The 27,173-nt window shown below is 35.3% G+C and overlaps 2 protein-coding genes across 2 annotated transcripts; one reads left to right on the top strand and one right to left on the bottom strand.

Annotated features, from left to right (window-relative positions):
• Positions 1-8: 8 nt before the first annotated feature.
• rgs11 (regulator of G protein signaling 11) lies at positions 9-19,328 on the bottom strand. The gene is made up of 17 exons (XM_067403641.1): positions 19,266-19,328; positions 18,556-18,652; positions 15,433-15,483; positions 13,328-13,434; positions 13,160-13,211; positions 12,528-12,586; positions 12,343-12,419; positions 11,433-11,514; positions 9,254-9,319; positions 8,892-8,915; positions 8,038-8,099; positions 7,770-7,883; positions 7,543-7,658; positions 5,539-5,626; positions 488-626; positions 244-326; positions 9-138 (listed from the first exon to the last, which is right to left on the bottom strand). The coding sequence occupies exons 1-17, from the start codon at positions 19,326-19,328 to the stop codon at positions 9-11; spliced, it is 1,410 nt and encodes a 469-aa protein (XP_067259742.1).
• An 853-nt stretch (positions 19,329-20,181) lies between these two features.
• On the top strand, positions 20,182-26,204 carry ints15 (integrator complex subunit 15). The gene is made up of 8 exons (XM_067404731.1): positions 20,182-20,284; positions 21,198-21,400; positions 21,566-21,787; positions 23,975-24,140; positions 24,270-24,571; positions 24,669-24,870; positions 24,969-25,008; positions 25,898-26,204. The coding sequence occupies exons 2-8, from the start codon at positions 21,203-21,205 to the stop codon at positions 26,193-26,195; spliced, it is 1,428 nt and encodes a 475-aa protein (XP_067260832.1). The 5' UTR covers positions 20,182-20,284; positions 21,198-21,202; the 3' UTR covers positions 26,196-26,204.
• The last annotated feature ends 969 nt before the right edge of the window (positions 26,205-27,173 follow it).

Here is a 27,173-nt window from a genome sequence, read left to right as displayed (position 1 = left end):
GTGCATGTTTAAAGCCGGGATGCAGTTCCGGAATTGCTTTTGGAAGAGTTAGAATTCTTCCCATCATCCTCTGGGGTTTGTGTGGCGAGAGCAGGTGAGGGGCTGGAGTGACGCTGGCGGCGCATGAACGGGAACACACTGGACATGCACACAGAAACACACTGATAAGACATCTTTTCCTTTGCAGACTCATCAATAAGGGTTTTATGCATCTTTGGCTGTTGTTTCCATTTACACTTTTACCTTTTCTTAGTTTCCTGTGGTACAATGGCTCTGGCTAATAAGTTCTTGTAGAGTTCCGATTTAAGATAACGGGGGTACGAATCCTACAAAGAAACACCAATTACATCTTATAAACATGGGCAAGAATATTCAAATCTTTTCACAGCATAAATGGCTTGTTTACACTATTAATATTCTTTTGAAAACTTCTGACTGTTTTCAAAAGTCCCATTTTGCATTTGATTAAACAACTTGAACCGTATACCTTTTTCATAAGGAAGTAAATGTGCATTTGAGCATCATCCAAGACAAAACGATGAGGGCGCCTAAGTCCATCCAGGGTTTTTTCCATGGTCTTGCTGTCGATATTCACCCAGCGACTTGCACCAGGAGCCAGAAACTGCCTGATTTATTGTAATGAAGATCAGTTACAAAGTTCAGCAAGCAATCACATAAATAAAGGACAAACTAGAGGTGATGAAAGACTTTCATTCATATACTGTAGCACACAGATTAAATAAACAGAGGTTGTTAAGATATATGCTTCAGGTCAGTATGATTTAAAAAAAAAAAAAAACTTTTAAAAGGTATTTAATAAACTTAAAGGTACAATTTGTGATATTTTTTTCCGCTAGAGTTCGCTAGAAGCCTATTCAAAACAAAGGCGTAGTTTGATGACGCCAAGTTTTAGAGCGGAAACTTGGGACATGTGGTCTCCATCTCAACGGACGGTGCAAAAGAATAGGGATTGGAGTCTGGAAGAACTCATGTTCGTGGATGCGATTATTAACGTTACTGTAGTATGAAGCAGAGCAGGACCGAGTGTTGCGGGAGCTGAACGAGGAGCTGGAGCGATTGATCAACACACACCTCACGAGCAGCGGGACTTTTATTATGATACAGTCGCCGGCGCCGCTTCCGCTTTTCCGGTCATGAGTTTACGGGAGCTGTCCTTGTCGACAGAACCAGCGGCAGATGGTAAACAGTAATTATGTTCCATAAATAAGTAACACAATCCACCATAAAACGTGCAAGAAGTAAATAAGGAACTGCTTGAAGCGAGCTAGTGGTTTGCTGGACGCTAGACACTACTTCCGCATTTGTCCACGGCACTGTTGTCATGTGGTTTCTACGTCAGTAAAGGCGGTAACAAAGGTAACTGACATCATTGACAGGCAACTGCACTGCCCCGTGTCACTGTTTAGAACGGGTGTGTCTCATACGTTCTGAAAAGTGAAGCCACGGGCTCTTTGATCGCCCCCTGGAGGCTGGATGCAGTACAGGTCATAAACACCGCCCTCTCAATGCAGTCGAATGAGACTTCAGTGAAAACTTAAAAATAAATTCTGCTTCAAATAAAACTTTATGAAAAATGGTTTTGGTCATTTAAGGTAGTTGTTATCACACTGATATATATTCAATTGTTCGTTTTTGTGATGATTTAGATTTTAGCTAGCAATTTGATGCTATAAAAACGGGGCGTGTCGTCATGATTCGAACTTGATTGACAGCTCAGCTTGTCTGAGGACTGTCGGAGCTTCGAGGGGAGATTGAAGATGTATTAACTAACTGTTAATTTTCGATTTCTTTGTTATTTAACACCAACAAAATGAGTTGTTCAGCAGTAAACTGTACTAACCGACCTACAGGATCTGACGGATCACTGAACCTTTTTCTGTAACATTAAATATGGGTGTTATAAGCTAATTAATAAATGTTATTAGTTAAGATAACACACCTAATGTTAACAATGTCGGGAAAAAGCAGGTGATCGTTAGCTGGCAGTTACTTATTATTTTTATGGGTATAAAATAATAATTAGCAGGACAAAACTAATGATAGCTTACTCTAATTACAGCAATCGATCTCCTGTAACATTAGTTGAACTTGATTTAAAATGGCAGGACCGTTTCTGACGATTTAGAGTTGTTTCTAGTGGCATATTATATTGATTTTATCTACTGAATTTGCTGTTTTAAAAGTATTATTGCTCTAGAAATAGAATAGCCTATTATTTTATAGGTAGAATTTTAAATTGTATATAATTTTTATAGTCTATTTAAAATACATGAATGATGACGCAGTCGTCTGGGCGGAAGTTTGATATCGCGACTCCGCCTCCGGCTCCACTGACGGTTCCTTCTGCGCATGCCCAGGCTCCAATCTTACGTATTGCGTAACATGTCAGCGCCCATTCGGTCGGCCATTTTGGCTTCAGTTCATTACAATGGAAGGAAGCGACGTCGCGTCGTCCATCTTTTTTTACAGTCTATGGTTTAGAATGGGAATTTTCTCATGATTTACAAGTAGTTGAAAACGTTATTGTTTGTAATCAGCTGGACAAAATATATAACACTAGCCTAGTGGTTTTTGGATATTTTACTGCAAAAATTTTACATATTGTACCTTTAATTCAATCATAACAACTCTCGGAATAGTTTTAGCATGTTATTGAATAGCAATTTTAATGTATTTGATCTTGGCGGACTAGGGGCCACTAACAGCCTGCTCCATTGCAAACCCTGTTTTGGCGTTAAAAAATTACTGCCGGGATTTTCTGAAGACACGCAGTGCAAAATTAGCGCTAAAAAGGCGTGGACTGAGTTGTTTTTGCGGCTGACCTTATTGCATATTCATTTGTAGGACTTTCCCTTTCAGACACAAAATTTATGGGAGGAGAGTATTTAAATGAATCACGCAACACAATTTACTAATGTTTAAGCTAGTCAATTTACTAGTATTTGCGCCATTATTTAACGCCCAAAAAAAGCATGTCTTAACCCATTTTGCGACATGGCTGCAATTGTTGCTGCTATTTTCCACTCATATTAATTTCTTTGGAATGCCAGAGGAAGATGTTATCTGTATATTACATGTAACAATTTGTGCCTGTGTCGACCCGCACCTGATGAGCATCAGCTCTGCTTATTTGTGACCCAACGCTAATTTGCACTGCTCTTAGTAGATTGTGTTGGTTGTTATGTAAGTGATTTGACTGCATCTGTGTTCTTTAATTTGTGCATCAGCATCGGCGCATTTGTGGAATGGCGCTCTCATGTTAATTTGCCTCATTTAGTAAATCTGGGCCTGGGCCTACGCTATTGCTGCTGTTGATTACTGCTGCTGCTGCAGAGCAAATATGGACTTGCTACTGCAAATAGATACACAGACACACTGCTGTGAGCATGCAAGTATGGAAGCTTGTTTCCGCCATGGAATAAAACAATGTAAAAAAGATAATTGTGACTTTTTATCTCACAATTCTGACTTTTTTCTTGCAACTGCGATTTACATCTCGCAATTCTGATTTTATTTCTCAGAATTGTGAGATATGATCTTGCAACTGCAAAAAATGAAGTCAGAATTGCGAGATATTCAAAATTCTGAACTTTCTCAGAATTATGAGTTATAAACTTGAAATTCTGACTTGTTTTTTGCAATTGCAACTTTATATCTCGCAATTCTGACTTTATAACTCGCAACTGCAAGTGTATATCACACAATTGCGAGAAAAAAAAGGTCAGAATTACGTTTTTTCTTTTTTTATTCAGCAGGGGAAACAAGCTTCCATATGTAAAATATGCTACAAAAATAGACATGCATGAATCCCATAGCAGATCTAGGCAGGTGTGGGGTTTCAGAGCAACTCTGAAGCAGCACCCAGCAGGTCTAGCTTACAGCAAACAATGAACCAGATTATTTAAAATGTTGTGCAAGGAATCTCACTGGCTGCTGGATCAGCAGAGGCTAATAAGCTTGTGCCATGCTGTAATTGCTTGTGGATCGCAGGACCTATCAACCTGTGCCCCAGTTCCATGACTGAACTAGGTATTTCTTTAAAATTTGCATTTAAAAGAACTACCCCACATACAATCCTGAAAAAATTGCAGGAAGATTGGATCAAAATCAAAAATAGAGTCAAAAATTATAAATATTACAATTTAAAATAACTGTTTTCTATTTTAATACATTTTAATATATATTTTAATACATATACAGTGGAATTAAAAAAGTATGTGAACCCCTTGCAGAATCTGTGAAAATTAGAATTATTTTAATAAAATAAGAGGGATAGTAAAAAATGCATGTTATTTTTTGTTTAGTACTGTCTTGAGTAAGATATTTTACATAAAAGATGTTTGCATTTAGTTCACAAGACAAAACAATAGCTGAATTTATTAAAATAACCCCATTCATAAGTATTAGAACCATTGATTCTCAATACTGTGTGTGGTTACCTGATGATCCACCACGGTTTTTATGTTTTGTGATGGTTGTTCATGAGTCTCTTGTTTGTCTTGAGCAGTTAAACTGAGCTCTGTTCTTCAGAAAAATCCTCCAGCTCCTGCAGATTCATCAGTTTTCAAGCATTTTTGCATATTTGAACCCTTTCCAGCAGTGGCTGTTTGATTTTGAGATTCATCTTTTCACACTGAGGACAACTGAGGGACTCAAACTCAACTATTAAAAAAGGTTCAAACATTCACTGATGCTCCAGAAGGAAACACAATGCATTAAGAGCCGGGGGGTGAAAACTTTTGAATTCAAATATCAAGGTAAATTGTACTTATTTTTTCTGCCGGGAAACATGCAAGTATCTTCTGTTGCTTCCGAAGGGCAGTACTAAATGAATATATAAACAAAATAAGAAAAATTGTGACATCTTCATCCTGTTCAAAAGTTTTCACACCCCGGCTCTTAATATATTGTGTTTCCTTCTGGAGCATCAGTGAATGTTTGAACCTTTTTTAATAGTTGAGTTTGAGTCCCTCAGTTGTCGTCAGTGTGAAAAGATGAATCTCAAAATCATACAGCCACTGCTGGAAAGGGTTCAAATATGCAAAAATGCTTGAAAACTGATGAATCTGCAGGAGCTGGAGGATTTTTCTGAAGAACAGAGCTCAGTTTAACTGCTCAAGACAAACAAGAGACTCATGAACAACCATCACAAAACATGAAAACAGTCGTGGACCACACACAGTATTGAGAATCAATGGTTCACATACTTATGAATGGGGTTATTTTAATAAATTCAGCTATTGTTTTGTCTTGTGAACTAAATGCAAACATCTTTTATGTAAAATATCTTACTCAGGACAGTACTAAACAAAAAATAACATGCATTTTTTATTATCCCTCTTATTTTATTAAAATAATTCTCATTTTCACAGATTCTGCAAGGGGTTCACATACATTTTCATGCCACTGTATTTAAATTTTTTTTCAATATTCTTTGATGATAAAGTTCAAATATTTATAAAATACATTATGAATGTCTTTAAAATTGTAACATGGATACTGTGGTTAAGGTCATACTTGTAAACCTCGTTCACTTTCTCTGGAATTTTTGAGGTCTCTCCATGACGAACGTCCTCACAGGCCTGCCAGAAACACAAGTTCTCCGCTGGAAACAATAGAGAAACCAAACACCAAGAAAAGACGACAAAAGAAGATGATGAGATTGGAGTATGAGAAAGGGAATGGAGGAAAGAGAAACATGAAAAGTTGTTACGTTATTCATTTCTACAGAGTGTGCAGCAGGATAAAAATGGAATCTATTAAAGCTCCAAAAGTACAGAAGGGGAACGACCGTTTTGGGACGCTATTCAGAAGTGGGTTAAAATAAAAGATGTTTATATAAAGAGGGATTCAAAATTAAAAATCAGAAAGAATACCAGCATCATACCAAGTTTTTGGACCAATACCATGGTAAATACCATGTATAAATATAGTTTATTACTCCTGCTGATATTGTGTTAGTATGAATAATATCCATACCATATATTTTTTGTTTAAGTGTGTCCAATATGCATAACTGATTTTGAACTACTGTTTTTTTTTAACTTCTGCTTTTTGACACTCATTTATCAGCAATCAAGGTGAAAGTATGCTTTAAGTGACTAATATTGTGCATAAGCTACAAAGATTTAATTTAACCTTTTTTAATTGGCAAAAAACTCATCCAAGGCTCTTTTAAGTAATAAAACTAAAATAACAAAATAATTTAATAATAATAATTTAATTTAATTTTTTAATATACATCCAACATTTCTGTAACACATCTGACACACCGTTTATACAATGTTTGGTTTCAACTAAGATTGTTTTTAAAGAAATTACTACTTTTATTCAGCAAGGGTTCATTAAATTGATCAAAAATGACAGCAAAGATGTTTATAACATTACAAAATATTTCTATTTCAAATAAACAATGTTTTTAACTTTCTAAAAATCCTGAAAAAAGTGTATCACATTAAGCAGCACAACTTTTTTCAACACTGATCATAATAGGAAATGCTTTTAAGCAGATTAAAATGATTTCTGAAATATGTGACACTGAAGATTGGAGTAATAATGCTGAAAATTCAGCTTTGCATCACAGGAATAAATTACATTTTAAAATATATTAAAATAAAAAAATTAAAATGCAATAATATTTCAACATAAAAAAAGTACAAACAGCTAATTTAACCCTCAAAATGGATCTTTACAAAGTGTTCTTCATGCAGCATGTCTAATCGTGTAAGTACAGTGTTTATTTGGATGTTTACATTGATTCTGAATGAGTTTGAGGTTATGCTCTGTGGCTAACGGCTAATGCTACACTGTTGGAGAGATTTATAAAGAATGAAGTTGTGTTTATGCATTATACAGACTGCAAGTGTTTAATAATGAAAATAACGACGGTTCTTGTCTCCGTGAATACAGTAAGAAACTATGGTAACTTTAACCACATTTAACAGTACATTAGCAACATGCTAACAAAACATTTAGAAAGACAATTTTCAAATATCACTAAAAATATCATGTTATCATGTCAGTTATTATTGCTCCATCTGCCATTTTTTGCTATTGTTCTTGCTTGCTTACCTAGTCTGATGATTCAGCTGTGCACAGATCCAGACGTTAATAGCTACTGCCTGCCGTTGTCTAATGCTTTGAACATGGGCTGGCATATGTAAATATTGGGGCGTACATATTATTGATCCCAACTTTTACGTAACACTCGGTGTTATGTTGAGATTCGCCTGTTCTTTGGAGGTCTTTTAAACAAATGAGATTTATATAAGAAGGAGGAAACAATGGTGTTTGAGACTCACTGTATGTCATTTCCATGTACTGAACTCTTGTTATTTAACTATGCCGAGGTAAATTCAATTTTTGAATCTAGGGCACCTTTAAGTACAAAATATTGATCAAACCAATTATTGGTCAATATTTTTTCAGTATATGGTATATCCATGTACTATGGTATTACCATCTAATGCTATAACTATACAATAATACCAACACAGTACGTGTGCGCGTGTGTGTGTTTACCGCTGAATTCTTTCTCCAAATAAATGAGGAGCTCTTTTCTACCCATTGGGTCATTCAGCAGCTCCATGAAGCTGAAGCTCCAGCGCTCCACACGCAGTTTAGTCGGCACAGCAACTCTGTTTCAGGAAAACAGTTATACATAGCAATTACTATCCTTCAGACATTATTATACTTGAGGAGATTAATGAACATTAAAATGATTATTCAAGTGTGTTAATGTGACTTACGTTTCAGAGTTCATGCTCCAAAACATGACATCATCCGTGATCCAGGGGTTGCTGGGAAGGCATCCTTGCATTATGGGGTCATGGGGCTGGTACTGCTCACAGTACTTCACATAACTGCACACACATATGTAAGCCCTCACAAAGGGTTATAGTAAGAGCGCTTTCTTTTTAAAAGATACTTTGAGGACAGTCCATTAGCTGTAACCTGGAGATTGAGTCAAACACACACACACACACACACATACACTCATACGCACACATTCAGTACCTCTCAAGGCAAATTGAGGACTTGACACGATTCCTCCCCAGGCTTATCCTGTTATGTTCAATCTAAAGCGTTTAACATACAAACACAAAAACATGCATGATGGATACAAATTTAGTTACATTTTCAGTACAAAAATATTAATTTCTTTAAAAAAATGAACCCAATCTTTTAAAAGGTGAAATGTTTTATAGGCAAGGGCTATTTACACTAAGTGAAAATAGCAGCATTTTTTTAGCGATATGCTATTTACACTAGATGAAAATAGCGATAGATTCTATTTACACCATGTAAAAGTATCAGTTCTTTACAATAAGAGTAAATAGTAATTATATGCTATCTACACTTGGCAGATACTATTTGCACCTCTATCTTAGAGTATAAGATTATATTTATTAACATTTTTTAAATGGATGCTGCCTTATTGGGAGAATAAAAACCCTCCTTACACCTTCCCATAACCCTACTCAATAAACACTTTTAACATTATTAAAAATTCGTTCAGTTTATTTCCCCTTTTAGAACATTATTTTCATTTTTATTGAAAATAAATGCGAGCTCGGCAAAAGGCGGATTTAAACCCGCGTCGATCACATTAAAAGCCAGATCTGCGAGCCTTACTTGCTACTGCTGCACCGCTGAAAACATTGAATTCTGTGCGTCTTTTTTAAAACTCGAGTGGCCCAACCAGACATTGGTGGGAGGAGCTAGTGTAAATAGCGTTTGCCAACAAGGGACGCTATTTGCACGTATTTTATAGTCTATTACATATATAATATAATGTATGATTTGATATAAATAAATAAAATATAAAACATTTATTAACAAGACAAACACTTGCTATTCAAATGACTTACCTCTTTTTTGTAGAATTCTGCGTTCTTTTCTGAAATTGACAAAATGACAAATATATCTATTAGGTTTCCTCAAAAGTTGCTATTAAACTAAACTAAATCAGCACAGTCACTGAACTTTATGATCTTACAGTGAAATGAAATGTCAGCAGGAAATGAGGCAGTTATTTAGAGATTACTTACTTGAACAAGGATGCATGATATAAAAACAGAAATAAAGAGAAACAAGCTGTAGATGATGCTTGAACATGAGAGATTCTACTGTGAATGCTTGTTCATATATTTTTGAAACGTGCTCTTTATGTATGTGAATTATGTGTTCATGTGGATGTGGTTAGTTGTGTTGTGGCGATCAGTTCACTGACCAGTTGCACTCGTGTGTTCATGGTTCTTCTCTCTGGTCCGTAATCTACAATATCCAGCATCCCCAGCTGAAAAATGTTGTCATAAAGAGATAAAGAGATCAAATTCACGTGAGTTCAAATTCATGTATTCATGTTAGTATCATAAAAAAAAAAAAAAAACTTTTTACAAAAGATTTTGCTCTAAGATATCAATTAGTGTAACAAAGTAAAAAAGAAATAAGATATTTTCCTTAGACCTGGAGTACATGCGTAAATGTCTTAATCATTATTTAAAATATATGTAAGATAAATAAATATATACTGTAAATATCATATATTTTTTAAATATTACTTTTTTAAATTATGTTTTTAGTTATAAACTCACAATAGCAAAAAAAGGCAACATTGTGAGAAAAAGTCGCAATTAACTTTTTAATTTTTTTTATTCAATGGCGTAAAAAAGCTAATAAATTAAAATGTGCATCATAGAGTAGATGTCAGTAATTGTCCATAGAATTTAATTTAATTTTTTTTTTAAGATATAGATAAAAATAATGTGAGCCTTGTTTTTTTTTTTTTTTCCAGGCTTTTAAACTAACCCAAATCCCAGTAATGTCTGGCAGGTGGATTTACAACATTTCCACTCACACATGCACACACACACACACACACACGCACACACACAGTGACAATATAGGAATGAAATGGCCTCTAAATCCACCCCAGATTAAAACATCATCTGGATTCTTCGTTAAAATGCCCTTGTGCAGGAGTACAAGAGAAACTCACTCTCTCTCACACACACGCACACACACACACACACACACACACACACACACACACACACACACACACACACACACACACACACACACACACACACACACACACACATGTTTGTTTTTGTGAATTGTGGGGACTTTCCATAGACTTCAATGCATTTTACACTGAACAAACTGTACATTCTATCCCCCTACCCTGCCCCTACCCCTAAACCTAACCCTCACAGGAAACTGTGCAAACTTTTACTTTTTCACAAAAACTCATTCTATATGATTTATAAACCCATTTACATTGTGGGGACCGCTGGCTGGTCCCCACGATGTAGGTGAACTCAGGTTTATATTACATCATGGGGACATTTGGTCCCCACAATGTAATATAAACAAAAGCACACACACACACACACACACACACACACACACACACACACACACACACACACACACACACACACACACACACACACACACACACAGTGTACACTAGTGGCCAGTCTCACACACACAGACACACATACACTAAACACACATAGTCACTTAGTAATAGAATATCCTCTTAAGCGCTCAGCCAAAAGATGGAACCATTAGAGATATACCAGCACACACACACACACACACACACACACACACATGCACAGTTTTAATATTTTATGGGGACATTCTGTTGACATGATTTTTATACTGTACAAACTATACATTCTATCCCCTAACCCTACCCATCACAGGAAACTCTGCTTTTTTATATTTTCAAAAAGCATCACTTAGTGTGATTTATAAGCTGTTTTCCTCATGAAAAAAAAATCGACACAGTCTTTCCGGTTCACTCTCTATACTATTATTTCATCCACTTAACACTTAAGCTCATGTTAAGTAATGCACATATCTTTTGCACTCATGTGTGAGTGTATTTTGAAGGCACCAATGTGTTCCACTCTATTTCTTCTTTTCTTTTGCTTGTATCTGCCCTCCCTTTCTCTCGTTCCTCTCTCGCTCTGCCCCCTTCCCCCTTTTTCCTCTGCTTTGCAATGCTTTTAACTGACTGGCTGAATATTTCATAAGCAGAAGCTGGATACAGATATGAGGGCACGTGTCAGACAGGCACAGATGCTGTCGCATGCTTTGAATTTCTGTATTTCAATTCTAAAAGTATTGGATAAAACTTTTCTTTTTTTAAGGATCAAGTAAAGTAATTAATTTACCCCCAATAATATTGTATGTCAGATACTTTTTTCAAATAAGCAAAATGCTGCTTTTGTTTATTTATTTAATTGATGTACTAACAAATGCACAGGGTGCATTGATATATAGCCATGGAATGGTGATGCTGTCTGATGGCAATACCATGCTACTCAATGAATACCATGTTTTTTTGTTTGTTTGTTTGTTAGTGTTGTGAGTTTACAGTGTTCTGTACTTACAGGCGGTTTGTTAACTAGCCAGAAGGCTTGTTCCTGACACTCCAGCACTATACGGTCTGCTTTCCGACGCTGTTTTGATGCCCTTACCACACACACACACACACACACACACACACACACACACACACACACACACAAAAACATAACATAACAAGGCCAATTGTACAGAAGTACAGTAACCATGCAATAACAAAATATTGTATCTGGTCAACAACCTTCATAAAAGCTTTTCTAATCAAGGAATATGATTAATATTTATTAGAGCATAAAACTTGAGTTTAAAATATTTAGAGTCCTATAAATTATTTGTATTTTATGAGGAATTGCTTAAATTTTGAAGCAGCTTTTTGCAACAGTGGATTTTGGATACAGCCACTACAGAGAATACTGCAGTTACCATGTTTGGTTTTTGTATTATAAATGATTTAATTATCTACCTTATTAATATTTACTACACACTACCATTTAAAACTTTGGGCTCTATAAGATTTTTAAATGTTTTTGATGGAAAGCTGCATTTATTTGATCAAAATATAGTAAATACAATAGTACTGACAATAGCTGTTTTAATATATTATATTTCTGTGATGGCAAAGCTGAATTTTTAGCAACATTCCTCCAGTCTTCAGTGTCACATAATCCTTTAGAAATCATTCTAATATGCTGATTTGCTGCTCAAGAAGCATTTCTTATTATTATCAAATTTGAAAACGGTTGTGCTGCTTAATATTTACCAAATTATTGCATCCTTCTGGAATAAAAGTATTTCTTTCTAATTTCTTTTAAAGTAAAATGTTAAACTAGAGGCCAATTTCAAACTAAATCTGGAATAGAGGGTTAAATGCAATAGGCTGAAGGAAACACAAAGTGTGTTAGTGTGTATGCTTTTGTGCTGGAAAAAAATAGTTACCTGAGCTGCTCTCTTGCCTGCATCACAACAAAGTCCCAGGTGTGGTTGATGCGTTTATGTAAAGCATTATAGCACTCCTAACAAAGACAGAGATTGAGAAATGAACAACAGATCACGATTCATGAGTCTGACTACATTGTACAGTCTTCTTACTGAGTGGTGTGATTGCCATTTGACCCCCATACCTTCTCATACTCAATTAGTTCTCCTTGTTTTCGGATATTCTTCTTGGCCAAGTAGATTGCTAGAACACATACAAATAAATATAATAAATAATATAATCACCTTCTGGAGAATGTCTCCTTTTGAATTCCATTATATACAGAAATGCATTTCTGTCATAACACCTCTTAGAGTGTTTGGTATTGTAATGGATATGACAATGTTGATACGTTTGGTCTTCGTGGAATAGACCTGCTACGCTGCGGCTGTTATTGCTACTGCTAATATATTCAAGACATGCTGCTGTGAGCAAGTAAGACATGTTGCTGCTGTACAACACAGCATACATGAATTACCCATTGCAGATCTATACAGGTGGAGCTAGGGAAGGTGGAGGGTTTCTGAAAGCGCACTGCACTGCTACAACAGATACTGACCAAGTATTTGAAAGTTGAGCAGCTAGCTCATTGGCTACTGATACAGCAGGAACCAATCAGCTTGTGCCCTATAAAGAATGATGTGATTACAAGCAGAATGGGTTAAGAACCTATCAGCTTGCGCCATCTAGAGTTTCATGACAGCACTTTGTATATGGGCTTGGCACAACATGAGGGTAACTAAATGATGGCAGACTTTTCATTTCATGGGATCTCACCAAAGTCCAGTTCTGAGGCAGGCCAGCGTGTCGACATCCAGTAGTACGGAGTCTGATAAAGACAGATGTTAATTGGGATGTGCTGTTTTTTAATATGGAAGTTTAACAAATGCTCATGCAGCATTGGATTTGTGAATCAATATTGTGTAAGTGTGTGTGTATACATACCTGAAAGCGATATGGTGAATCATCAGCTTTCAGAATAAGGTTTCTGGGCTCTTTTAAAGGGTAAATGTATCCATACTTCACAAAAAGGTGTCCAATGTGCAATGCCTCTAAATAAAAAATAGAAAAAAAAAAAATCATATACATAATATAATTTAGATTTATTCAAGCTGGTCATTAACTGGATGACATATTCCAAAAAACAGCCTGTTTACTTAATAGCTGCTTTGTTGCTGATCCAAGATGGTCTAACAGCTAAAGACCAGCTTAAATTTCTGCATTTGATTGACAGATGCTTTTATTCAAAGCAACTTACACTGAATTTAAGCTTTTTTTTCATGCATTATGGGATTTAAAACCATCTTCTTAGTATTGCTAGCACCATACTGTTGTCTGTACGCTCAAAGGAAAAACGGTTTAACTCCGTTTTAAGCATATCATTGCCGTGTAAATGTACCCTAAGTCTCTGGTGTCCCCAGAATGTGTCTGTGAAGTTTCAGCTCAAAATACTCCACAGATCATTTATTATAGCTTGTCAAATTTGCCCCTATTTGGGTGTGAGCAAAAACATGCCGTTTCTGTGTGTGTCCCTTTAAATGCAAATGAGCTGCTGCTCCCAGCCAGCTTTCCAGAAGAGGGCGGAGCTTTAACAGCTTGTGCTTCAGTTGCTCAACAACAACAAAGCAGGAGTATCTCACGCAGCCAAAATGACGATTTTTCAGTAACTGTGTTCAGCCTTACATTGTTCAAACCGGAGTCAGACACTGATGGAGAGACTCAGGAAGAAGTTACAACTTTCAGAATGAATCTGGATGTTTCTGAATGGTTAGTGGATAAATTTATGTAGTTGCTGTGGAGTTGATACAACTCATCAACTAGCATGTGCCATCATGTTAAATCTTTTGTGCAAATCCAGCGTTGAATTGAGACCTCGTTTGTGAAGCAGTCAGGCGTAAAATGATGGCATGGTAACAACTCTCTACTACTACAACAACTCTTCCTCTTCACTAAAGCAGCCCAACATGGCCTCACCCCTTTGTTGCGTGTTTTGCCATGGCGTTAGAACTGGTACACCGTTGTTGCTTGTTAAAACAAAATGGTGGTGCCGTGGGTGGAAATGTGCAGATTAAGGGGTGGTAATATTATAATTAGATCCCATTCCTACATTACAAGGGGATCTGAGCGGCTCATTGTTTCACATGCTTGCAGAGAAAGGCTTATCAAAACAAAGTTACTGGGTTGTCTTTGTTCACATTTTCTGGGTTGGCAGATGCACCGGGGACCCGATTATAGCACTTAAATATGGAAAAAGTAAATTTTTATGATATGTCCCCTTTAAACAAAACCCACAAATGCTTTCCGGGTTAAATGTAAACTAAAATAGTGGTTGATATTATACATTTCAATCTAACCATTGCTTACACAAGGTGTTCCCTCATTGTAGTGCACAGATCTGCCAAACTCTCTGGAGTCTTGTTTATTGCAGACACAGCTGTGTGCAGCACTGCTTGTTTATTAGGGCTTTCTGAGCTGAGCCTTTTCTCTGACTGTGTGACATGTGTGCATTTATTATTAAAAATCTTGCACACAGCTCAGTTCAGATTACATAAATTCTGACTTTAATGTGCCAAAGCTACTTTAATAAGCAATTTAGCTCCCCAAGGGTTGTGTGTGCGTGTGTGTGTATGTTTTGAAATCCCTCAGGACAGAACATGGAGAATAATGCCATCTCCAGAGGGACGAGACACACACAGGTGACTGGAAAACTCAAAGAAATATACCACAGCAGATAGCATGGAAATTATTACACACACAGACATGCACAGTAAGCCTGAATTGATGTTGGTGCTACAAGGCAACTTATGAGCATTCATTTTTTAAAAATATTTTTTATTTTTTAAGCGTATTTAAATGTATTATGTGTTTAATTTTAAATGTATGTACTTATTCACACAGTAAAATAATGGCTTTTTGCATTTTCATATATATATATAATCCTTTGACTATAAACAATTGATAGTCATTGTTGCAATTAAATCCAAAGCTATATACTGAAGACAAAAAATATAAATATAATTATAGTAAAATAAGTTTTAATAATGTCCTACCTTCATCAGAGATAGAAAACTTCTTAATCAGCCATTCCACAACGTCTGCACCTGTATAAAATGAAAGAGGATTGTTGTCAACATAAGCACATGGGTACAAAATAACTCATTATTTTTCAGCTTTTTTTCAAATGGTTATATTTTTAATTATTTTAATAATTTGTTACTCATTGTCATGGATCACATGATGTTACAGGCCATAACAATATAATATTTTCTGTAAAAAGTGTCTTATATACCTGAAAATCACGATTTCTTGTCGATTTATTCAGTGGCAATTGACCCTTCGCCGGGAGTTTGATTGACAAGCGATCTAACCAATCATAACCCTAAATCCGCCATTTTGTCAGACAGCAGTCAGGAGATAGAAGTTTAACCTCGGTGGACTTGAACTTGAAAAATGCTGTGTACTGACGTCTGTCCATGTTCATTCATGTTTATGTGATGCTATAAATTAACTAGTAGGAAGAGATGATCGGTTCACAAGCCGCTTGAGCTGAGGCGCTACAGCAATCAGTCACGACACATTAAAGAGCCACATTTATTGTTCGAACTTCTTAAAAAATTACACAATTTGAAAGCTGAGACTTTGTTTAATAACCTGCTCTGTCATGTCTGTTGATGTGTTGTCGGTGTCCTCTTTTCTCCGCGATGTATTTTTCACTCTGTGTGTCGCGACAGCGCCATGGCTTGTCGGACAAAGCAACAGTAAATAAGGGGGGCGGGTCTTTGCGAAGGGTCAATTCTGTTACCGTCAAACTCTGTTACCAAGGTAGAGTAACAGTGTTGACAGTCATGTATGTGAGTGTGAGAGAAAGGGAGAGAGAGTGTGTGTTTCTCTGTGTATGACTGTCAGTTCTGTTACACACTGTCAACACTGTTACTCTACCTTGGTTTGACAATCAATTCTTTCATAAAAATATCTGGGATTCAAACCAATCTTCTTAGCATTGCTAGCACCATAATATACTGTTTGAGCTACAGGAACACAACTTAAATCAGCTAGAATATAGCTAGTTAACTCGCTAACACTCAAACCCACGAACGCTTTCTGGGTAAAATATAAACTAAAATAGTGGTTGACAATATACACTGTAAAAAATTACCGTGATTTTAACAGTAAAAGACTGTAAAAATGCTTCGGTGAAAAACTGTTAATTGGTTTACAGAAAGTTTCCGTACTATATACGGTGAATAACTGTAATAGATCTAACGGTACATTTAATGTCATTTTACGGTAAAATTCCGTTAAATTCAGAGTTTTTGAAAGTGAAAAATAACAATTCATTGTAAAATTGACAGTGAAAAAAACGTAAATTGACATTCCCACAGTTCCCTGCGTGACACTTCACATTTGATATATTTTTGTTGAAATAACTGTTTCTTCTTAGTTTTTCTCATTTTTTTCTAATCAGTTATGTACATTAGGGTTTTATGTTACATCTAATGTTGTTAAATTAATGTTTATTGCATTTTTAAAATGTCATGCATGTTACCATGATGGTGTTTAGTGTGTGTGTGAATGACACTGTGTGCACCTTCTATATATTAGTATTGTCCTCCTCAGCTTGTGGAAAATCTGCTTGTGATGAACTTTGATTCATCATGTGACTCTTATCAGCACTGTGTTTGGTGACTGTCAGTGTATTATAAAGATACAAAAAAGATATTAGTACTTCATTAGGTTGGTAAATTAACATTATATCAGTTAATGAAATATGTTATTTTACCGTAAATTTTACTGGGATTTTTTTTACAGTGTACTGAAATCCAATGTTACATATAAATATTTAAAATGTAAAATTCACATGTAACTCCGTAAGTATGTTTACGGTTTGATGTAATTTTTACAGTATTGTTCTGGTAACCACAGCTGCCGGTATTTTTCTGTAGAAACAAGGGGATTTTTTTTACAGTGTACTTTTCAATCTAAATGTTGCCTACACAAGGTGTTCCCTCATTATTTTTTTCTGCTTTTTTCAAATGGTTATATTTTGAATTATTTTAATAATTTGTTACTGATTATCATGGATCACAAGACGTAACAGGCCATAACAATATAATATTTTCTGTAAAAAGTGTCTTATAAAGCTGAAAATCATGATTTCTTGTTGTCGATTTAGAGGCAATTCTGTTACTAAAACAGTAACTAATGGGGGCGGGTCTTTGCAAAGGGTCAATTCTGTTACCGTCAAACTCTGTTACCAAGGTAGAGTAACAGTGTTGACAGTCATCTATGTGAGTGTGAGAGAAAGGGAGAGAGTGTGTGTTTCTCTGTGTATGGCTGTCAATTCTGTTACATACTGTCAACACTGTTACTCTACCTTAGTAACAGAGTTTGACAGTAACAGAATTGATGGACAACATGATTTTCAGTTATATAAGACACTTTTTACAGAAATCTATCTATCTATCTATCTATCTATCTATCTATCTATCTATCTATCTATCTATCTATCTATCTATCTATCTATCTATCTGTCTGTCTGTCTGTCTGTCTTGTCTGTCTGTCTGTCTATCTGTCTGTCTGTCTGTCTGTCTGTAGAACTGGCCAGTAAGCAATAAGCAGCACTGATTTAAATTTATATTCATATTCAGATGAACTACTGTTATATAAAGCAGTTATATAAACAGGCTGAACTTTTGATTAAGTGTCGTCTTTGATTAAGTGACTTGTATGTTTCTTTGATTTGCCAAAGAAAGTAATTTGTTCATTTACAAATAGCCCGGTGTCCTCTGAGAGACCGGTGCAGGGGCAAAACACGCACTGTTAGACTAATTAATAGCAAGAAAAATGAGCGCAGAGACTGAAAGCACACACAGGAGTCTAATTTCACTGCGCAAGCTTCTATTGATTCACTGTGCTCATGCGCACTCGAAGACTTTCCGAGATATGCATGGATACTTTGCTGTTAAATGCACATTATTTCCACAATAATAATGAGGAAACTATGCTAGTTGTGTCTCAGTTGTCTCTCTAATCGTGCCATAACATGTCACAGGCTGGAAAATAAGCGGAACAGTCATGTCCATTTGGGATTATCAAGTGAGAGAGAGTGAAGATTGAAGTTTGATGCAGTCATGGAGAGAGAGAGAGACAGAGTCAGAGAGAGAGAGACTCACCAGTCATGGCGTGTGGAATGACCGTAATAAGGAGACGCTGGTTGCGCAACTTGATGCCCATATCAGGGTCCTGCATGGATATGATCATGCGCTCCATCTGCATGTGGATACAAATGAAATATTTGTAATTTGATAAAACAAAATGTATCACACCGCATTTGTGAAATTGCACAAAAGCTAAAAGGTGATTAAAAATGTGAAAAACAAAGACAAATCCTCTAAAAAGATCACATTCCCTTACAATGCACACCTAAATAAATATTAACTTTATTATTATAGTACATTATCATTATGTAAAATTTCATAACTTTTTTTTTTTTTTTGGAGATTTAATGCTAAAACAGCAAATAATAATAATAAATCAAATAAATGTACTGTAATAGGAGGAATGGGATTACTTAATTGTTTACTTTTTTTTTTTTTTTAAGGATGTGTTGTTATATAAATCAGTTATATAAGTATCCTAAGAAAATCCAAACACAACTATACAAATGCATGATCAGAACATTTTCTGTAAACAAACTTTAGTTTGGTCTCTTATAGGACTTTCTCACATTTTCAGTTATGTGAGAAAAAGTTCCTATAGCCTACTGTGATTTACAGGCAACAGCATTATGAAGCTCTGGTTCTTGTGCCAAAAGACGGTGTCTGTTCCACAGCAGGATCTATGACTGGAAGAGCTAAATGAAAATATAGTTTTAGGGTCTTACCTTGGTCAAACAGGGCATTTGCTGTCGCTGCACTCCATCCTGACTGAGTGTGTTGATGGTCATGTTGACTGCTGCTCGTCTGCTCTGGATGTGAAGTTAAAGAGAACTGGATGATGTTGATGCTGGAGAGTCTGGTGTCCCGTCAGAGAGAGGAGAGAGGCGATGGGGTGGCGCTACTTTGGACTACATGTGTCATTATCAGGTGTAAAATAGCGCCTCCCGGTGGTGATTGATTTAAATTGATAATCGTAGAAAATCAAATGAAAGCTTTCCATTCCACAAAAGGTTCTTAAGATTTTTGAAATGTTTTAAGAATTCTTCTCTGAAAAGTTCTTTGGTGAATCAAAAATCTTCCTCTGTGGCATCACTGTGCTTTTGATTTTTAAGAGTGTGCTTCAACTTGACAATAGCAAAAACAAATGTATAACCCTTTTTCCGTCAACATAAATGTAATGTATTAGGGAAAGTGCTTATTTTAGGTGCTGTAATTGGTCAGAATGTGTTATTGAAATAAAATAAAATAAACAAATATAAAACAGGCCTAAAATATTTTAGCAAGAAAGATTTTAGCTTTATTTTTTTACATTTTCATTTAGTTTAACTTGATGTACTAAAATGACTAAAACTGAAGTACAAATGAACAAAAACAACAACAATACTGCCTCAGGAGGAGGTAACTGAATATTATTTGAGTAAGTAGTAGCTACCATATATTTGGACTCTTAAATCATAATTAAAAATGTCTGAATGCGATTGCATTAGATACCAAATTATCCAAACAAATGTCTTCTGAAAACAAATGATTCACGCTTTTCAGTCAAAATACTTTCCGTACACTCGCCGTTCAATAACTCCAGTGCGCAGGTGGCGCTGCTCAGCCGCGCTTCTCCATACTCAACCAAATCTACAATGTCCTGTATGGGGTTCCGTAGTTATTATTTTGTGATGAACAACTTCATGGGAGATATGCATTTGCTGATTGAGAGACGTTAATGTAACAAGTCGAATTATTAACCCAGGTAAGTGTATTTCAATTATGAATATCTATGTGGTTTGAACGAAGAAAACATTTAACATTTTAAGCAACCTGCGCTGCAGCAATCTCGCTGTGTAAACAGCTTCGCTTTGGACAATATGTGTTTTGCCATAGAGAATAATCTCTTATTTGTACTTATGTGTGAACTGATTAACAGTTTCCTATTAATCTATTTATAACTGAATAAGAGTTATTGTAATACGATCAAATTAGTTAGGTTTTCTACACAGAGCTTCTCTTTTTCACTATATTGGTTGTGACACGCCTTACAACAATGTGGTGTGATGATACCTGTGCAGTGATAGTAAAAGATGGTACTTTTGTACACACCATGGTATACTCCAGTATTATCCCAAAAACACGATAAATGTCCCAAATCCATGGTATATTTCCATAATACATGTTCAAAAGTATTAAAGTCACCATAGAATTAATTTTTTTGTATATAGAACATTGCATCATAAATGATCATTATTTTTCTAAATTTTCTAAAAATCTTTTATCAGAATAACCTCCCCTCCCTCTTTCAGCATCATCTCTTCTCTGATGATGTGTTTACTGGCATGAGGGCGGGGCAACCTGTCACTCACATGACATCACAGCAGTAGCAAACCACAACCACCCAATCAATGGACAAAGTCCTGCCCTACATTTTTTTCTTGTTCAAGAAAAACTTGTATATGATACATCACATTAGGGAAGATTCGCAACTTCCGTTTCATTTGGACTTGTCTTTATTATGATGCATGTCCAGAATTCATGGTATTACCATGCTTTATGTCTAGAAATACACTTATATATTTTAGTTGATCTTATGTTACTGACTTATTGATGTGTTTTCATATTTTTCATATTTTCTATGTATGTACATTGATGGTGTAGTTTCTGTTCCACAGCAGAGATGAGTGATATTCGACATGCATTGCTGCGGCGTGATCCGCTGAGCGCGGCTAAAGAGGTTCTGTATCATCTGGACATCTCACTGGGCAGCGCTCTGCAGAGCTCCACGGGCCCCATGCCTGGATTAGAGAAGAGCACGGTGGAGCTGGTGGAGGAGTTCATCTTTCACGTCCCTAAAGACAGGAACATCCAGCCTAAGGTGAGGAACCGAAGCGTCAAGTCTGTTTTGAGTAGGAGAAAACATGTATAATGGTAATACCATGGGAGGACCATGTAAATTCCATGCTAAATATGGTGGTCAGATGCATATGAGTGAACTTTGAATGAAAAAGGATTGTGTGTGAATTGTGTGTGTTTGACACAGAGGATGAGCTGCGTTCAAGAACTGCAGCTGCTGGAGATCATGTGCAGTTACTTCCAGGAGCAGAGCAAAGATGCAATCCGACAGATCATTTTCTCCGCCCTCTTCAGTCTCCAAGGCAACAAGGCTGATGAGAGCCGCATGGCCATGCTTGGGAAGCTAGTTTCTATGGCGATAGCCGTTTGTCGGGTTCCCATACTAGAGTGTGCAGCCACCTGGCTCCAGGTGCGTGATGTGAAATTAGAGCATTTACTTGTATATACATGATTTTGTGTCATTGTGACTTGAGTTCAGTGTTTTATGATTCATGATTTCTCTGGAACACGTTAACTGAATTGAATGGATAATTTGTTCAGAATGCTTATTGTGAGTTTCAGCCCAGTAGTTGGCGATGTCACTTTGTAAAGAAACATTACGCGTAGACTGAACACATAATACTCATGCTCATGACGTCACTGTATTCACAAATTCAAGTTTTTGTAGTTTACACAGACAATAATGGTATCGTTTTCAAAAACGTGCACTTTGTAACCCATTTTCAAAAGTTTGCGTTTTCAGGCCCCCAAAATGCCATTGTCGTGGAAATGAATGGCCAAAATGCATAAAAAGGTTTTAGTTGTAAACGGCCCCTTAGAATTATTTGTACACTATTATTATAGTATTTATTGATATTTTGAATTGGCTTTTATTTTTATATTTTCAGTTTCATTTTGTTTTTGTCATTTGCATTTTTTTTTTCTGTTTAGATTTATTTTAATTAATCTAGTAATTTTAGTACTTCAATTTCAACTTTGTTTTTTCAGTTTGTTGCCAAGGTAGCATTTCTAGTTTAAGTTTTGCATCTAATATTCATATTTTACATCACCTTTATTTCAATTAACGAAGACTGTTTTTAATTTGTATGTAATATATTTAACGGTTTTCAGTTTTAGTTTACAATAACAACACTGGTCAAGGACATGCTAACCCCCTAAATTTTTATTCCCATAATGCAAACTATTCTCAAAAATTACACTACCGTTCAAACGTTTGGGGTCCGTAAGATTTTTTAATGTTTTAAAAGAAGTATCTTCTGCTCACCAAGCCTGCATTTATTTGATTAAAAATACAAACAAAAAAAACAGTTGAAAACAGTTGTGTACAATTTTTTTTTTCAAAATTCTTCGATGAATAGAAAGTTCAAAAGAACAGCATTTATTTAAAGTAGAATATTTTCTAACATTATAATTGTCTTTACTGTAACTTTTGATCAGTTTAACTCATCCTTGATAAATAAAAGTATTGATTAATTTTATTTATATCCCCCATAAATACAATTAAAATTCTTACTGACCTCAAACTTTTGCACGGTAGTGTTTAATGTTACAAAAGATTTAGATTTCAGACAAATGCTGTTTCTTTTGAACTTTCTATTCATCATAGCATCATGAAATAAAGTGTAAATAACCGTTTTCAACATTGATAATAATCATAAATGTTTCTTGAGTATCCAATCATCATATTATGTTGATTTCTGAAGGATCATGTGACACTGAAGACTGGAGTAATGATGCTGAAAATTCAGCTTTGATCACAGGAATAAATTACACTTTAATGTATATTGACATAGAAAACAGCTGTTTTAAATTGGAATAATATTTCACAATATTACTGTTTTTATTTGTATTTTTAATCAAATAAATGCAGGCTTGGTGAGCAGAAGATACTTCTTTTGAAACATTAAAAAAATCTTACTGACCCCAAACTTTTGAATGGTAGTATATATATTAATCGTAATAAAATATAATAATAATTATAATAATAAATAAATATTATTTAAATTGTATTTTTACATCATGGTAGTATTTATTATACTGTTATTAATATGCACTTGTTTAAAAAATATTTTAATAATATTGTATTACAGTACAGGGTTAATATTCATGAAAATAATTCAGTCAATTTTTTCCCCCCATTTTCTTTATATATATGTGTGTATATATATATATATATATATATATATATATATATATATATATATATATATATATATATATATATATATATATATATATATATATATATATATATATATATATATATATATATATATATATATATAATATAATTTTTTTTTTTTTTTTACAAAATATAGGTCTGGTTTCACAGACAGGGCTTAGATTAAGTCAGGAATAGCCCTTCAATTAGGAAATTTAAGCAGCTTTTATAAACATGCCTTTTAAGCACATATTTTAAGATAAGTCAGTACAAGCTGCTTTGTTAAAACAACTCAAACATGCATTTTAGTCTAGGATAGGCTTAAGCCTTGTCTGTGAAACCAGGCGATAGTTTTTTTTTTTTTTTTTTGGGGGTGGGGGGAAATGACATGGACCACATTTCAAGCATGTATTATGTGTGTGTTCTTTTGTTTAGCGCACACACTCTGCGTGGTGTGTGCGTTTGGCTCAGGTGCTGATGGATGATTACTGCACACTGGTGCCGTGTGCCATCTCTACCCTGCAGAACATCTATTCAGCCAGTCCTCGCTTCTGCTGTCAGCTCATCACTGCAGTCACCGCACTCTATGACTTCTCCTCAGGTGTCCTTTTTATCACAACAACTTTTTTTTCTGTTTCTACTTTATATTAAAATATAATATAAAATATTATTGTAATATTAAAATATAATTCTATAAAACATATATCATATTTGATATTATCATTTGTAGAAGAGTTGACTCCGCCCCCTGCACTCTTGGAGATGCTGGTTGGTTGGATCACGGAGGATCCCCGACTGCTGCTCCTCACCTTCATCAACACGCCCCTCAATTCCAGCCTGCCGTTAGGTTGCCTAGAGATCACGCCTCTTTTGGGTCTGCTCCGCTGGTGTGTGAAAGCTCCATTAGCCTATCAGAGAGGCCGGAAGTTGGCTTTGACCAATGGTCATGGAGAAAGTGAAAAAGGAACAGCATATGAAGAGCTGTACTCTAAACTGCACCTTAGTGTTCTTCAAGTCTTTCTCATGCTGCAGGTGTTGTATTTCGTCAACTAGTACAATTTTGTGAGGCTTTGAGGATTCCACCCAGTATAAGAATATATATAATGTGTTTTTATTTTAACTCCTGCAGGTCCACCTGACAGAACAGAATTTGATTGGCCGGCTAGCTGTGCTTCCTGTAGAGTCTGTTGCCGCGCTAGTAGAGGAAGTCAGCCGCCTCTGTGAGAAGCTCACATCCCTCTCTGTTGCCAATCATATCCAGCTGGCTCTGGATAGGCTGGCACAAGCTCTTCAGGTCGCCATGGCAACAGGAGCCCTTCTGTGTGCCAGAGGTAAGTGAGGTTTTCTGCACAATGACCCGTTTGGGTTTTTATCTAATAAGAGCACAATTTCAGTGATGTAATTTCCTGTATTGTCATTTATTCCTCAGAGGACCTGCGGACTTTGTGCTCCAGACTTCCTCACAACAAGTAAGTCACTGATCACAAATGGAGAGACGTTCAGCATTCCATTATGGAATTCAATAAATGGCATAGTAAAAATACCATAAATATTATGGTTGCATGAAATTATATATATATATATATATATATATATATATATATATATATATATATATATATATATATATATATATATATATATATATATAATGATTTTTTATTTTTATTTTTTTTAAACAAACACACACACAAGTACATTTTTAAAAAATGATTTTGAATGAAGTTTTTCTTTCTCACCAAGGTTTGATTTATTTGATGAAAAAATACTGTAAAAATAGTAATGTTGCATAATATTATTACAATTCAAAATAACTTTTCCATTTAATACATTTAAAAAAGAAATACTGTATATTTATATTTGAATACAATAATTTATATAATTATATTGTTATAATTTTTTATATTTATTATATATCACATTTTATTTAATAAATATTTAGAATATATTTTCAAATGAAATATATTCATATTTTAATATGTTATATTATAAATGTATAATATAATATTTCATAATATATTTTATTTAATTCCAGGAAAACAGCTGAGCTGCTAAATATTTATTTTAAATGTTTGTGACAATGTAAACATGTTTGGTATTTTTCAATTTAATGCTTCCTTGCGGAATAAAAGCATACATTTTTCTTCTTAAAAAAATAAATAATACCTTTTTACCCCAGACTTTTAAATGGTGGTGTATATACATATATTTTTTTTAAGTATGATACTGATGATATACATTTTTATAGTCACTCGTCTCTCTAGATATTGACATCTAGAAAAAAAAAAAAATCTCTCAATCAGTAACAAAATGTTTGTTTGTGAGCAGTGTGTAGTAACTGCTCGTTTTGTGTTGTAGTCTGTTACAGCTTGTGATGTCTGGTCCAGTGGTGCAGCCTCCACCTCACAGTGGACCCTTCCAGCCCAACATATACCCACACATCCACCCGGGTCGACCCTCCCCTCTATCTCCCCACAGCCCGCACCAGTCCGCCCTCCCCTCACCGCACAGCCCGCACCCCGTACTCTCACCGCACCCCACGCATCCAGGGCTCTCCCCACATCGCCCGTTAACGGCCCACGCCACACACCCTTCTCTCTCTCCACACGCCTTTCATCCTGCTGCCATGGCCTTTCCGTACCGGCCCATTCGTTAACCAGCAAACCAGGACTTTTGGACTACACTCCTTCCTCTTGGGATGAGAACAAACTGTTTTTTGTTATGTTTATATCGGATGATCTTCAAAACTCTTGGTTTGAAAAGTTCTTGTAGTCACATGGTTAGCTTGGCCAGGTTGTATGGTCTTCGTATCACAAATTGGATGTACATTGTGTCATTATTTCAGGTTTGATAAGGAATTTAAAAAGCACTTGTACAGATGGAATGAGAAGTGTTATTTCAGCTAAAAAAGCAGTCATACCATCAAATATATTTTTGGAAAAGTGATCTTTGTGGTTATTTAATGGAGAGTTTAAGTAGCAAATTAAACACTTTTTATACTTAGTGGAATTTTATTTTCCCCAAAGTGAAAATATTCCTGTTTGGTTTCAAAAAGGAATTAGTAACATAAAAAAAAAGCAGTTTAGTAAATACTTTTATTCTTCAAACTAAAATTTGCATGCGAGTAGATTGTTACAGATGTTGAGAATTTGAATTTTATTTTTTTCATTTGCTAATAAAAATAAGAACATCTTTATTATGTTTAACCTCTTTTCTGTGTTTAGCTCAGAATGTACAGTATCTTTTCGTATGGTTTTGAACTCATGCTTGTAAAGTATACTTCATATGTTTATTATACAGCAATGTGTAGCAGGTTTTTGCCACACAATTAACCCTCAACTGTCACCCCCCTTTTTGAGCATATAGTTGTGTTCCAAATTTGAAGTCAACATCCCAAAAATTAAGTTCCCATGAGATTTTCTTAGGCGCTGTACCAAAAATACCCACCAGGTGTCACTCACATTCCATTGAAATTTGTTTGATGCACTCGAAATATCACTTTTATCACAAAATATGCCAAATCACCAAATATGGAACCTTGAGACACAGTCCTTTCTGACAATGTGTGTTTTGTCAAGATTAGAAAAAGTTTTAAATGTAGTTAAAATTTGTAATATGAAATCTGACACCGCCC

Source organism: Chanodichthys erythropterus, chromosome 12 (genome assembly GCF_024489055.1).
Source record: "Chanodichthys erythropterus isolate Z2021 chromosome 12, ASM2448905v1, whole genome shotgun sequence".
Taxonomy (NCBI): domain Eukaryota; kingdom Metazoa; phylum Chordata; class Actinopteri; order Cypriniformes; family Xenocyprididae; genus Chanodichthys; species Chanodichthys erythropterus.
This window is presented reverse-complemented; position numbering and strand designations above follow the sequence as displayed.